Here is a 14,572-nt window from a genome sequence, read left to right on the forward strand (position 1 = left end):
AGCTATCCATCAAGGTATAGGTCGACATGAAGAACAGGAAGGAAGGAGTTTTAAGGATCCAGCTTTAGCCCTAGTTCTTGCTCTATACAGTTGGGCCCATTGACTGTTGCCTCTTGTCCCATGCAGCCTACCCTGAGCCTGGCCACCATCACTGATGAGGAGATGAAGACTGGAGACCCCAGGGAAACCTTGCGTAGAGCCAGCATGCAGCCAGCTCAGATTGCTGAGGGTGTTGGCATAACTACCAGGCAGCAGCGCAAACGGGTTTCCTCTGAGACCCACCAGGGCCCTGGCACTCCTGAGGTAGATGATGTGTGCATCTATTTTGTTGTCTTTAGCACTATACCCAGGCATGAACCAGCCCACCGAATCATAGGGAAGTCTCTTTCCAAGGGCAGATGTTGGAAAGGCCTCTGTCAGAAGTAGGGAAACCATGTCCTTTTGCCATTATCTGCCCAATTATCTTCTGTCTCACAGTCCAAGAAAGCTACCAGCTGCTTTCCACGCCCCATGACCCCCAGGGACCGGCATGAAGGACGTAAGAGCAGCACTGCTGACACCCAGAAGAAAGCAGCTCCAGTTCTCAAACAGGTTAGTCCAGGACCCAAGGGGAAGAAGGAAGGCCAAGTGAAGCCTTGCTGGCAGAGCTCGAAAGTAGCAGTCTGACCGACCTTCCCCATAGGCGGACCGGCGTCAGTCAATGGCTTTCAGCATCCTTAACACGCCTAAGAAGCTGGGAAATAGTCTTCTAAGGCGAGGAGCTTCAAAGAAGACCCCAGCAAAGGTCTCCCCCAATCCTCGCAGTGGAACCCGCCGTTCTCCACGCATTGCCACCACAACTGGCACTGCTACTGTTGCTACTACTCCTCGGGCCAAGGGCAAGGTAACGCAGTAAGAGGAAGACCATCCTCTAGACTACTCCATAGGGCAGCATTCGAGGCAAGGCCAAACCAAACCACTGGGGTGCAAGAGGTACCTCTGTCTTGGCTAGCCATTCATAATTGAGGGCCCCACATTTCTTAGGTGTGCCTGGCAACTCGTAACTTAATGTGGGTGTTTATGAGACCCCAAAAAGGAAGAGGTCCAGCCAGGGGTTTTGTGAACTAGTCAATAGAGGTTGGCAACACAGGACTTAATCTGGCCAAGTGACTGTCTTTCCTTTTCAGGTGAAGCATTAAAGAGTCAGCACCAGTGCTTGCGTGGCCCCACTGCATTGTCAGCACTGACCTTGCTTGGTCCTTTCCCTCCTGCTGTCCCTCAGTGCCTTCTCTCAGCTCCCAGGCCAATGGCGGCCAGTCCTCCCCAAGACGATGAGGTTTGCCTGCACCCTGGCCTGCTACCTGGACTTTGCCTGGTGCCTTCTAGGCGTCTTTCAGAAATGGCCCAGGAGGCTTGGAGCTTGGAAAGTGTGTGGTCTTCTCCCTATCTTGCCTCCTGATTTTTTTTTTTTCCCTCCGTTGTTTGGAAAAAAAAGTCTACTTTTCCATCAAAACTAGATTGAGACTGGATTCTTTAGCCCAGTCTTCCTTAGTCTCTGGACCTAGAAGGGACCATTGGAGAAGCAGGTTCTGCTTCTCTGTTCCTGGTGGCTGGGCCTAGCAGGGGTCTTTGCTCTTGAAGCCCAGGATTGGGCACGACCTGGTAGGAGCCTCTGTTCTTACCTATTTCCATATACAGCTGCCTGGAGGATGCTTTTTTTCCAGGACAGATAGGTTCTGGATCTCAGGGGTGAGATAGGGGGCAGCCTTCAATGGCAGCTCATACTTCACCTTCCCCAGACTTGCACTGGGGTAGGATATGGAACGATGGGGAGGTTTTTAAGGGCCGGGGATGGATCTTTTCTAAATGTTATTACTTGTAAATAAAGTCTATTTTTCTCCCTTGAGTGCTAAGCTCTTTGGGTCAGTATGAGGAAAAAGGGGAAATTGCAGCTTTTTGGAGCCTGTGTTTGGTCTTTCTGGCCCCTGTTCCTAACTAGTATTATGGACAGTTTTATATTGCAGGGGTTCATGTTATTCTGAATTTGTTTGGCAAGAGGCAGTGTCTCATGCTGCCTGAGTCAGGCAGAGTTCCTGAGGACAGTACCAGGGTCTTAAAAAAAAAAAAATGAGACGTTGAGCTGCTGCAGCTTTATGAGGACTCAGTATGGGTCTTGCAGAGACACAGACTGACAGATACAGTTGTGACCTGACACAGCCACTGTTCCGTCCTGGCCTTGGGAACAATTTGGGGGCAAACTAGGAAAACAAAGTCACATGTAAAGATTGAAGTCAGTGCAGATAGTGGTCAGAGCTGAGTGTGATGTTGCCAAAGTTATATCTCAACTAGGCTTCAGGGTTAACCTATTCAATTGGTACAGGATGTGGAAATCTGCCAGATAGGCATCTCAAATTCACGTTAAGTGTAAGCAGAGCTATCACTTGGCTAAGGTGTCATCAGGTCTCAGAGGTTCCAGAACACCAGTGGGATGAGTAAGACATCAGAAAAGGTAAACTGGATGGATGGACAGGAGGACAAGCAGGAAGAACTCTAAGGACTTAATTACTATGATAATCTAGGTAGAAATGAAGCTTGAGTTTGAGGTTCAGCCGCAGAAAGGCAATCACAGCCTATGGTGTAGACTCCACCCTCTAGGTAGATGAGAGCCAGGCTCTGGTCAAGGTCATGGTGTGGTTGGCTTTATGCGACCCCTGGGCGTGCTGATCTGGATACTGGGCTGTGGCTAGAGAGGGTTTCTTGAGAAGGGGACGGAGCTGTCTTCAACCCATCCTGGAGAAGTAAATGCACACACAGTCAGAGCTAAGGAAGAGCTCTTGCCATCACTTGCTGTCACTGCAGTCCCAAGTTCCTTGCTTCCACCTCTGGCAGATCTCAAAACAGACACTAGCTTACAGGTTGTACTGGAAAAGCCAATCCTCCCTTCCCCAGGTAGTAGCGTTCCTCCCATCCCTGGATGCCTTCTTTCAGGTTCCTTACCCAGAGCTGGGCCAGAATGATGTGATACTGGGCCACTTGTCCAGGATCCACAAACAAACAGGAGAAGTTGGTACTTCGTAGGGTAGGGCTCAGTTCTTCTAGCACCAAGGCCCTGTGCAGCCAGGTGCTTGTGTTCCTGTGCTCGCGACTGGAGGAGCAGAAGGAAATCGTGAGAGGGTTGCCGGGGTTGGGGGTGGGGAGTGGGGTGGGGGGGAGGAAGGTCTTTCTTGAAGCCTCACTGCTAGGTCCCTTACCTTGTGTGGCCCTCCTTCAGCCGGCCTGGGAGGTGCTCAATGAAGGAACCATTGCCCAGCCAGTAGAGGATGCTGAAGTAGGGGAAGCGGCTGCAGGCAGTACAGGACAAGGTCAGAGTTCCATCTAGGAGCACATTTGACTGTTAGTTATTCTATAAAACAGGCCCCTACCCTGCCAAGCTCCACTTAGTCATAAATCAGAAACATAAGCCCTGTGTCCCACCTACATAGGAAAATTGCAACCAAGGCCCTGTGAGGTTCTACATTGCCTATGTCTGAGTTCTCTTCTATAGGAACCATCTGGGAAGCTTCGCAGTAGAATGGTGAACACAGAGCCAAGTTGGTCTGGCTGGTGCTTCTTGGCAGGTTGGAGGTACACTCCCAAGTCAAACCTCCCACCAACTCTGTGTTCACAGCCTGCCTCTGACAACTGTATCCTCTTGGGCTCCCATGATACTTGTTGCTTACTCAGTGGCACTTCTTTTTCTGGCCAAATCACATCCAGTACTGGGTACTGCTTAGTTGGGACTGATGGAGACCAGGAAGAGCATGGGTCTTCTGAGCTTCCAGTTAAGACAGTGGCAGTTGTCTGAGGTGCAGATGTGGCTCTGGCCAGAATGACATGGACATACAAAAGCAGGACCCACCAAGAACTGGGGCCTGAGGAACAAACAGTTACAGCTGTAAATAAAACTGAAGCTCAGCTTTCTAGCACCCATCTTAGTTGGGGACAAGCTGCTACCTGGGTAGGGACAGACAATTGACCCAGATACTACTAGGTTCTCACCAAGAACCAGAGTGGGTGGAGACCCTTTAGCTCCCACCCCTCGGCTCTGCTGAATGTAGGTGCAAAGGAGCCTTGAAATGGAGCCAGAACCAAAGTAGCTATGTAGGCGCTTACAGCAATGGAAGAGTTGGATGGAACTTCCTTGCGGTAGGGGGTGGGGGTAGCAGAGTTAGCCACATAGCTCCATTCCTTTAAGAGCCACAAAGCCTAATGTCCCACCTGCTGTCCAGCAGTGTCTCATGCTCATGATGACTTGCAAGCAAGTCTGGTGTCTGTGACTTCCTCTGGAAAAAAATAAGTAAACGTCAGCTAGCCCTACATCTTGTGTTCTTTCCCTCAGGCAGTGTTTCTGACACCCATTTGAGCTAGTAGTTTAGAGGGCAGACCTCTAGGCACCAGCTGGGCTATCCACACTTAAGGCACTGCTGGTGTTAATAGAACAATTTTCTCTCATACCAGCTCCAAACAGCACTTATATAACAGTTACCCCCTTAGGAAGGAGAGAAAGTACTAAAAGCCAGGGACTTACCTGGGAAGCAACACTCCGTTTGCCAGCTTGCCAGCTTGCTAGCCTCCTTCTGGGAAGGGCAGGCAGCAGTCTGCTTCTAGGAAAGCGAGCGCCTATTTTCACTTTCACTTTCTTAGCTAGGAATCCCAATCGAAAGCAGGCTGTTCCTAATGGGCCCCTCTCCAAACTCACAGGGGTCCTCTATCTACCTCACCCCTCTCTAAGGTCAGCTAAGGGGTGAGACAGATGAGTCTCTCACAGGTCTGTACCTGTCTTGCCCCTTCCACCCTTCACAGCCAACTTTCTATAGGGCCAAGCCGTTCCTTTCTCCAGAACAAACTCCAAGGAGGCAGGATTTATTAGTACTGGGAGCCCCAAATTGAACCACTAACCTTTTTACATTCAGTGCCTCACTGGCCCATTAGTTTCTCTAAAGCTCCGAGACCCCCATCCCTCACTCCAAGGTCAGCTGTATCACTTAACACCAGCCTTCACACACAGCCACAGCCACTTGTGCAGGTTCATTTACAGGAAATTTAGATCTTCCTACCTGGCTCCTAAGCCCCGAATAGGTTCTTGGAGCTCTAAGGCTCAGTCAGAATAGCTGCCTGGCCCCAAGAAAATCTCACCACAGGAAGAAGCAACTTCCCTGCCTGGCTAGTGTACAAAACTCCCGGCCAAGCGAGAGCTGACCCCAAATAGCCAGGAAGGCACTTCCGCAATACTGGCTCCAGTAGCTCAGAGACTGGTACTTGGAAAGAACAAAATTAGAATCTAAAACAAAATCCTGAAGCCATGCTCCCTGAATGTGCCAGAACCTCTTGGGGCAGAAAGACCAATGCATGCACTTGTGGCAATGTGCTGTGGTCTTAGGTTTGTGATTCTGTCATCAGAGGGTAGAACTGGTGACAAGTGGGATGGATCAGGTTGGCAGGACCTGTGGGAATAGATTCATACCTGGTTCAGATGCAGGAGGCTAAAAGCTATCTTTTATGTGGCATAGTCACGTTTCTTTTGAGCAGTCCACCTACGACCTAGGTTGCAGAATTCAGGGCAAAACTCCCTCAGAATCCAGGGTCTCTAGGAGTTAGGTCCAGAAGTTGTACATCCATACACAGCCATTGGGGGATTTCTCATTCCACTGGGGTTTGGGTAGGGGTGGAGGACGAGGAACTGCACTGTACCTTACAACAAGACTAAAGGTAAAACATGGACATAGCCTTCACCTTAGGGAGAGGGGAGGACAAATACCAAAGGAAGAGTAGCCTGTCTCTTGGCCTTCTGCTCAGCTCCCGTTCCTCTTAAGTTGGAGGGAAAATGGAAGCCACAGCTGAGTAAGAGAACAGGCTGAGTTGTGGGGTATCAGGGTACTAGTCTCAGACTGGGGGTGAAGGCCTCAGGGCCCCTCATGCCGTAGGACAGGAGCCACACAAACGGAGGGAGGATGGGTGAGAAGGCAAGACCAATGGCTCCAGGTTCCCGTTCTCAGGTGGGATGCAAGAGGCCAAGATACCCCAGGGGGCCCGGGAAAGAGGTGGCAAAAAGAAAAGCAAATGCATGTCCAGCTTTGCAGCCAGCTCATGGAGCTTTATTCAGATGTGATGACAAGATCCTGTTTGGTTCTTGTTGCCTTCAAATGGGCCAAGCCAAATTTCTCTAGACACCCAGTGTTGCTGACCCATGATGCCCTCCCCCTTTCTTCAAACTTCCAGGACTACAGTTAGGCCTGCTCAGAAGTCCCTTTTCAGAGTCCATCTTTATTCAGGCCTCATTCTGCCTATGCACTCACCATTCTTAACGTCAGGCCCGGGAAAAGCCCACAAATGACCGAGCCTACCTAGGGACGTTTCCTGGGCTAGGAATCCCCGCTTAGCTTCAGGGCACATTGATGACTGGCAGAAAACAGATCCATTAGTCTGTCTGCTCTGTGCATACACAAACATACACACTCTTCGGCTTTCAGGAAGGAAGTGATGTGCAGAGTAGCCTTTGGCACGTGTCAACACTTCCATGAAGGGTGTACTTGCACAAGAAGCCGCAACATTCACTGCTGCCCATGTAGCTTCCACAGCCTAATGATATACAGATTGTTTTTATACTATTGCCTGGCGATGGCCCTGCTCAGGGGCAGGTTATCCATGCTGCTCATATTTCTAGCTGTTCCAAAACATGTCAGTGAATTTGGAAGCCACAGGGCTTCCCTAGCTGAAAAAGTCATTGATTTTGCCACCCCCAGCCTTTAGTTTCCAGACAAAAAGGCAACAGAGTCATACACAACACCCATCATGTCCAGAGATGAAGAGACCCTTTACCGCTCAGTGCTAATCTGGCACCAGTCTGAGCTCTTCTACACTGAGTGCAAACCAGGCTTGAGCCTTGCAGAGGGAAGGGAAGGGAAGGGGAAGGGTAGGCTGAAGCACCCAGCCTCCTGAAAACCCACCAGTGCTCAGCCAGAGGTGAGAAGACTCCTCTCAACCAATAATACCGCAGCTTTGCCCAACCCTGTTCAAGCAAGGTTAGGCCCAGGAATGGGGGACAATTCCTATGCTCCACAATAAAAAAATTTAAATATATTCATCAAAATAATTTTCTTTTAAAAAGCCCCCACTGCTGACAGCCCCACTGGCTGGTTCTCTATCATTTCCCCGCCAACCCAGACACAGCTGGGGAGGTCCTGAATGGCCCAAGTGCCTTTGAGTCTTTTCCACCCAAGTCTTTGTGGGCAGCACGGAGAGTGCCCTGAGGTCCATAGTGGGTGGTGGGTTCTCCAGTGATGTGATTTCTGATTACTCCAGGCCCAGGATGTAGCTGATGCCTTGTACCAGGCCAATGATGACAGGCTGCCAGGCTACCAAGTATCGAAGCCAGTCTAGCAGCTGTCCATACATGACATGAGGCCTTTCCCAGCTGTTAGCATGTTAAGGATCACACGCAATATACAGTAGCTGTTACTCTAACCAGCATGGTAAGCAGGCCAACCTTGGGTCTGCCCAGAGTTTTGTTTTGTTTTAAGATTTATTTATTTTTTATTTATATGAGTACACCGCAGCTGTCTTCAGACACACACTAGAAGAGTGCAACGGCATTCCCCTACACTGGGGCATAGAGCCTTCACAGGACCAGGGGAAACTTCTCTCACTGATGTCCGACTAGGCCATCCTCTGCTACATATGCAGCTGGAGCCATGAGTCCCTCCATGTGTTTCTTTGGTTGGTGGTTTAGTCCCTGGGAGCTCTGGGAGTACTGGTTAGTTCATAGTGTTGTTCCTCCTAAAAGGCTGAAAACCCCTTCAATTCCTTGGGTCCTTTCTCTAGCTCCTTCACTGGGGACCCTGTGCGCAGTCCCATGGATGGCTGGGGAGCAGGGAGAGGGAGGAGGGGGCAGGGATAGGGGTTCTTTGGAGGGGAAACCAGGAAAGGGGATAACATTTGAAATGTAAATAAAATAAAAAAATAAAGTTGCCTTGGCCATGGTGTCTGTTCACAGCAGTAAAACTCTGTGACTGATGGGTACTAGCACAGACCTCCTGAGGTGTGTGCAGCTTCTTACAACAATTACATTAATGCATGGCTGCATGCAGCCCAGCAAGAGAGCCACCGTATTGCAAGGGCTGGGAAAAGATACTCTGAAGAAAAAAAAAAAAAAGAAGAGTACATCGGATCTCATTACAGATGGTTGTGAGCCACCATGAGGTTACTAGGAATTGAACTCAGGACCATCTGGCAGAGCAGTCAGTGCTCTTAACCGCTGAGCCATCTCTCCAGCCCCTGCCCAGACTTTTAAGCTGTTGCATAGCCTAGTAAAAATCAAGCTACCCAGATTGTCTTCAGCTCTCTAGGTTGGAATGAAAGGCTGAACCCAGAAAACCGAAGAAGAGCAGAGGGGACTGGAGCCAGAAATGAGAAGTGGAGGGGTAAAATAGATGCACCACCTTCTCAGAAATGACAAACAGCCTAGGCAGAGTCTGACAGTCATGACACTCTACAAACCCATGGCAGAAGAGGCTGGGAATAGGTTATAGTTACCTGCCCCTCCCCCACTTTTTTGCCTTTTCCAGACAGGGTTTCTTTGTATAGTTAAGGCTAACTCACTCTGGGTACCAACCTGGCCCAAACTCAGAGATCAACCTGCCTCTGCCTTCCAAGTCCTGGGATTAAAGGTGTGCAACCCCCACCCCAGCTAACTAACTAGTAGTCCCCTAGTAAGTACTTTGCCTCTGAGCTAACTATATTCCTGGCCCCCAGAAGGTTCTTGCAATGTACAAAATTTAAGGTTTTCTCCATCAAGGAAAAGACTGAGTCTATTGACATGTTGTGTACAAATTTCCTTCTAGATAAAGCTTTCTTTCATCTTGGCAGGAAGCTTGTTAAGAAGTAAACTATTCCAGAGCTAAAACATCCCACTCAGCAGGGAAGCTCCTTAAGCCCAGAAAGTAAACAATTCAAAAGCTTCAGGAAGTCCCTGGAATCAACCAAATACACTAGGCCACTCTTCCCTCAAAAGTCTATAAGCAATGAAAATTGCTGATGAGTTTCCTAGCAGACTCTTGAGTTAAGTTGAGCTGCCTGGAAGACTTTAAGACCAGCTGAACTAACTGACCAGAGGAGCTCAGGCCAAGTCAACTGCAGGGAGTTTTAGGCTTGTGACTTTCAGCAGCCATCATCTATAGTAGCTCTTGGTGGTGCAGCTTTGAGTCATTTCAGCCCCTACAAATAACCTAAGTAACACCAATACAACTCACTGGTTCACTAAGTTGGACTTGGGTGTTCTGTCATTAGTTCCTTATCTGGGGTGAGTAAATGTTTCTTAATATCTACCCAGCTCACAGTCAGCTATTGGATGTATCACAGGGCTCCCAATGGAGAAGCTAGAGAAAGTACCCAAGGAGCTAAAGGGATCTGCAACCCTATTGTCGGAACAACATGATGTACTAACCAGAACCCCGGAGCTCTTGTCTCTAGCTGCATATGTATCGAAAGATGGCCTAGTCGGCCATCACTGGAAAGAGAGGCCCANTGGACTTGCAAACTTTATATGCCCCAATATAGGGGAATGCCAGGGCCAAAAGAATGGGAATGGGTGGGTAGGGAAGTGGGGGGCGCTATGGGGGACTTTTGGGATAGCATTGGAAATGTAATTGAGGAAAATATGTAATAAAAAAATATTAAAAATTAAAAAAAATATATCTACCCAGGAATAATGTCACAGAACAGGACAGTCAGAGAGAAAAGGTTATTCATAAGGAGTCCACCCTGACAGAGACTTGAAGTAGGCCTGACTAAGGCCAAAAGGTCTTCTGTGGAGTTTCCTTTCCTTTTACTTGTAAATGAGGGAAAAGGAGGGGTCTGAAGAAAGAGAATGCCTGCAAAGCTCATTGTGAGCAAAATCTGAGGAGAAGTTGTTGAAATGGGTGGAGCACTGCTCTAAAGGCATCAAAAATATCAGCCTGGCCTGGGTCTCTAAGAGCTAAGGGCAGCCACAAACCCCAGCAAGGCCAGAAGACCACAAGTGTTCAGGGAGCAGCCCTAAAAGGACCACATAGAAAACCTGAAATGGGAAAGGCCAGCGTCTCTTGTTCAGAGACTGTGGCAGTGTACTCCTATGTCCCCTTAACTGAATCCAGTCCTGCTGGTTCCACAGAACACAAGGGCAGCTGGGACAGGAGCTGAAAGAGAGCTGGATCCTTGCAAGTGAAAGTGAGGCCAGAGAAATGGCTAGGTAGGAGGACAGTGCCAAGTAAAATAGGCCCTTCACTATAAGTGAACGGAGAAAGGTGTCTGCCAGCTCCCAGCCCCTCAGGCCCTGCATGCACAGGTGAAGGTGGCCTGCAGTTGCACAGCATTGGTAAGGCGTCACTCACTGGTGAAATAACGGTGGACATTGCTCAGTCTCTGAAAGTTGCTAGTGAGCTGACACAGGTGAAGAACTTGATAGAGAGGGAGCAAACACATGACAAGTGGCAGTGGCTGCTTCCACTAGCGATTTAGGATGGGAAGCTCTGTTTCTGGACTGCCTCTTGTCACATCCCACTTCCCTAGAACAGAAACCAAATTGAATGCTGGAAGTAGTAGACTTTCTTCCCACCGCCCACTCTCAACAAGGACCCAAAGGATACGGATTGCTGAACATCCTCTTCAGGTCCACCTTCTCCTTGCAGTAGGGACATGTCTGCTTCTTTCCCACGATGCACCAGCCTCGAATACAGAATTCATGGAATCTGAGCACCACTGGTCAAGGGAATTGACTGAAAGCCAGACTGGCACTTTAGCCTCATCCTGGATCTCCAGGAGCCAGAGCATCAGCTCTAGAGAAAGGTTCAGATTGTGCCATTACTTCCTCCCACTGTGTGATGTGGGGCAGGTCCCTTTTCTCTGAATGTTTCCTCACAGGGGTTGAGGGCAGTGATCCTTATTTACATGGTTGGTATGAGCCAAGACAGAGATAATACCCAATACCCAATGTGGCATAGAATGGGAGCTTAGTAAATACAAGATCAAATGAACAATGCTAATCTCAGTAGGGGATTTGACTCACTCAACCATTCCATTAGAGGGAGGGTTTCCTTCCCTTGTGACACGTGTCAACTTGAGCAGCCTCCCTAGCTGCAGCTGTGGGTCTTGTATGGCCTGGCAGTCCGTAACTACCTTTCACTGAAGAGGAGAGTGCCAGTCTGCAAAGGCTGAGGAAAGCTGCAGTTTCTGCTGTGGCTCACCTACACTCCGACTCTGGACAACACAGCATAGTAACCACCACCCTCTTCCCACCATGACTGGAGTATGGGCTCAGGAGAGAAGCAGCACAAGGCAGGATACACGTGATTGCAGGAAAGCCTGTACGTGTTCTCGATGATGCCCTCTTCATTGACATCCACAAAGATCTGCTGCCCACACACAGCACACACGCTGTCTGAGAGGTGCTTGGTAGGCATGCCCGACTCACTGTAGAACTAGAGGGTTAGAGCGGGAGGGAAGGCCAGAAAACCCGTGAGCCTCTGTCTCCCTAGGAAGACGCGGGCAGTGGTCACAGTGCGTGTGTAGTCTGGAAGCAGAGAGTTGAATGCTGGCACTCAGCTCACTTTTTCCTTACTCTAGGACCCTACCCCGGGGGACAGTGCCACTCACAGCTAAGGTGGATCTTCCCACCTCAGCTAATATGATTTAGAATCAATCTCTCTCTCTCTCTCTCTCTCTCTCTCTCTCTCTCTCTCTCTCTCTCACACACACACACACACACACACACACACACACAGAGGTTAGGTGATTCTAGCTCCTGTTGAGTTAACAATATTTACCACCAGTCTCCTAAGGTCTCTCATAGGTGCCTCACCTCCAGCCCAGTCTTCACACAGAAGACATACTGAAGATTTACAGGATTGAGTCTGGGGACGTTTTCTAAGGAAGGAGTTCTTAAGTCAACTGTGCTGACACCTGTGAGGGCTGTCTACAACACCAGTGCTTTTAGTGACTGGGAGTCTAAGTTTCTAGAAGGGAGCAAACAGAAGCCAGGTTAGAACATGCTAAAGAGTTAGTGACAGTCATAAATAGCCAGGAGTGGTGGCGCACGCCTTTAATCCCAGCACTTGGGAGGCAGAGGCAGGTGGATTTCTGAGTTCGAAGCCAGCCTGGTCTACAAAGTGAGTGCCAGGACAGCCAGGGCTACACAGAGAAACCCTGTCTCAAAAAACCAAAACAAAACAAAAAACAAAAACCGAAAAACCAAAACAACAACAACAAAAACCCACCCAAATAAATAAATGAATAATGCACATAGAAAGTCTGGCAAAGACAAGGAAAAGTAACCTGCACAATGGCACACAGCTCACTGAGAGCAGGTCAGGCACATTAAACCCAGCACTCAGGAGGCAGGTGCAAGGGGATCTCTTTGAGTTCAAGACCAAGTAGGCATCCACATGGCACAAAGACATGCATGCACACAGAAAGGAGGTCAGGATCTGCAAACAGTCCAACCCTAGTTCCCTCTACTCCTTCAGCAGTAAAGACAGCACACATTCCTGCTGTGGTGCTGGCTAGGACATTTGAGGAACTGGGAGCTAAGCCTGGGTTAGGGGCTTTCTCAGAGTGTCAGTGTCAGAGTGCCCTAATGCACCACACAAAGAGCTTTCCCAGGAGCTTCCCTCAGAGGACAAATGTACCATGGAACATTTCACAATCCTTCTACCTCAACATGACCTCCAGCATGAGCAGAAACTACAATGACTGGCTGTCACAAGCTTATGACTTCAAAATGGCCCTTATGGAAAACACAGTCTCCATCCATGGTCTCCTGACACAATTTAAGTTACTTTAGTTCAGACTGCAGACATCTTCACAGAAGTGAAAGAAAACTGTTCTGAGGTAATGCAGCCTAGTGGAGAGGAACTGAGAATGCTTGTTAATACAATTATAAAACCTCAGTTTATTTCTACGAACCGTGCAATCAATTAGCCACAAGGCTCTCAGATCAAAGCATTATCCACAAGTTTCTGGCTCTGAGGTCTAATTGGGGACATACTTATAAAATCAACTATAGTTCTCTTATAGACAGAAACTGTTACCTTAGAATGTATAGAAGATTAACTGAGGCTGAGCATGTGTGCAAGACAACAGAATATCACTTAGCCTTTAAAGGAAGGGTAATGGGGCTGGAGTGATGATTCAGCAGTTTATAACACTGGCTGTTCTAGAGACTGAGGCTTCATTTCCAGCACCCATATGCCAGCTCACAGCCTTCTGACTACAGTTCCTGGGACTATAACACACTCTTCTAGCTTGAGGTCATTAGGCATGCATGTGGTGCACAGTGATACATGCAGGCAAAATACCTACAAACTTGAAAACAATAAAAAATAATAAATTATTTTTTTAAAAAAAGGTAAGTAATTCTAGCATATGAATGAACCTTGGAGATTTTACACCAAGTGAACACAAAACCACTCAGGCTTCCTCTCATGAGGTGCTACAAAGTTGAATTTAGAGACAGAATAAGAATGGTGACTGCCAGGAAAGGGCTGAGGGAATCTTGTTTGTTTTACCACTGACACCCCGCCAAAAACCACTAAGATTTTACTAGAAGTAGGTAATTGTGTGCTTGTAAAAGGTATCTGCTTGACCTGTAAAAGCTTACAAGATAATTTGCTTGAACAAATAAAAGAATGTGTTGGCTGATGAATGCAAGAAGGCTGGAATATCCAGATTTCCTCAAAGCACTGATCATATGTACAAGTACAGGTACAGGGACAGGGACAGGCATATGTATATATCAAACAGCTAACAGGCTGGAGAGCTGCACAGCACTTAAGGTACTTGTTGCTCTTACAGAGGACCTGGGTTCAGTTGCCAGCACTGACAGATTGCTCACAATTATCCTTAACTCTAGTTTCAGGGATTTGACAGTCCTCTGACCTCTGCAGGCATCAGGCATGCAAGTATGCACATATATAGAGACAAAACTTTTATTTACATTAAAACAAAAACATCCTAAAATTGTGCTTCTATTTTGAAAAAAAAATAGGCATATTTCCTTGGGTCTTTCAGTTTGGTTATTATATTGCTAAATTTTAAGCTTGAAGCATCTCTTCACTATCTGCACCTAATTCTCTGCACTGCCTCCTGTCTCTGGGTAAGGTGGATGGCAAAGGTATTATCATGCCCACAGTTCTTTCTGTCTTAAGAGACCAAACTCTATCGTATCGAACTTATCTCTTAAATACTTTGCATCTTCCTCTTCCACCAACCCTACTCTCGTCTAAAGTGCTTTTATCTCTCCCAGATTCCAAGAACTGTCTCCTCCAAGGGTCTATTCTAATCTGGACCCGTCTTTTTTTTTTTTTTTTTTTTGTAAATTATTTATTTATCATTATATGTAAGTACACTGTAGCTGTCTTCAGAGACACCAGAAGAGGGCATCAGATCTCATTACAGATGGTTCTGAGCTACCATGTGGTTGCTGGAATTTGAATTCAGGACCTTCAGAAGAGCAGTCAGTGCTTAGCTGCTGAACCATCTCTCCAGCCCCTGGACCCCTCTTTTTTTTTTTTTTTTTTTTTTT

At 47.9% G+C, this 14,572-nt stretch overlaps 3 protein-coding genes across 12 annotated transcripts in view; 1 reads left to right on the plus strand and 2 right to left on the minus strand.

Moving 5' to 3' along the window:
* The window catches only part of Numa1 (nuclear mitotic apparatus protein 1), a 76,099-nt gene extending 74,214 nt beyond the window's left edge, over nt 1-1,885 (plus strand). For all 7 annotated transcript variants that reach the window (XM_021166222.2, XM_029479350.1, XM_029479347.1 and 4 more), the window contains 4 exons: nt 127-303; nt 478-591; nt 683-883; nt 1,167-1,885. In XM_021166222.2, coding sequence (XP_021021881.1) covers nt 127-303; nt 478-591; nt 683-883; nt 1,167-1,178 — 504 coding nt within the window. In that variant the 3' untranslated portion in view covers nt 1,179-1,885. The remainder of the gene's footprint in view (nt 1-126; nt 304-477; nt 592-682; nt 884-1,166) is intronic.
* A 121-nt stretch (nt 1,886-2,006) lies between these two features.
* On the minus strand, nt 2,007-5,994 carry Il18bp (interleukin 18 binding protein). Of its 2 annotated transcripts, XM_021167689.2 has the most exons (7): nt 5,076-5,994; nt 4,547-4,622; nt 4,237-4,301; nt 3,699-3,890; nt 3,231-3,354; nt 2,977-3,124; nt 2,007-2,769 (listed from the first exon to the last, which is right to left on the minus strand). In XM_021167689.2, exons 3-7 carry the CDS (start codon nt 4,262-4,264, stop codon nt 2,680-2,682), a joined length of 582 nt encoding a protein of 193 aa, XP_021023348.1. In that variant the 5' UTR covers nt 4,265-4,301; nt 4,547-4,622; nt 5,076-5,994; the 3' UTR covers nt 2,007-2,679. The 2 variants fall into 2 exon arrangements, with proteins under 2 accessions (XP_021023348.1, XP_029335212.1); XM_029479352.1 differs by lacking the exon at nt 2,007-2,769 and having other exon boundaries at nt 2,781-3,124; nt 4,547-5,994.
* An 85-nt stretch (nt 5,995-6,079) lies between these two features.
* Nucleotides 6,080-14,572, minus strand: part of Rnf121 (ring finger protein 121) — a 53,112-nt gene continuing 44,619 nt past the window's right edge. For 2 of the 3 annotated variants that reach the window (XM_029479351.1, XM_021168959.2), the window contains exons 7-9: nt 11,338-11,471; nt 10,641-10,742; nt 6,080-7,432 (exon numbers count right to left, since the gene is read on the minus strand). In XM_029479351.1, coding sequence (XP_029335211.1) covers nt 7,312-7,432; nt 10,641-10,742; nt 11,338-11,471 — 357 coding nt within the window. In that variant the 3' untranslated portion in view covers nt 6,080-7,311. The remainder of the gene's footprint in view (nt 7,433-10,640; nt 10,743-11,337; nt 11,472-14,572) is intronic. The other variant, XM_021168961.2, reaches the window with a different exon arrangement.

Source organism: Mus caroli, chromosome 7 (assembly GCF_900094665.2).
Source record: "Mus caroli chromosome 7, CAROLI_EIJ_v1.1, whole genome shotgun sequence".
NCBI classification, from domain to species: Eukaryota; Metazoa; Chordata; class Mammalia; order Rodentia; family Muridae; genus Mus; species Mus caroli.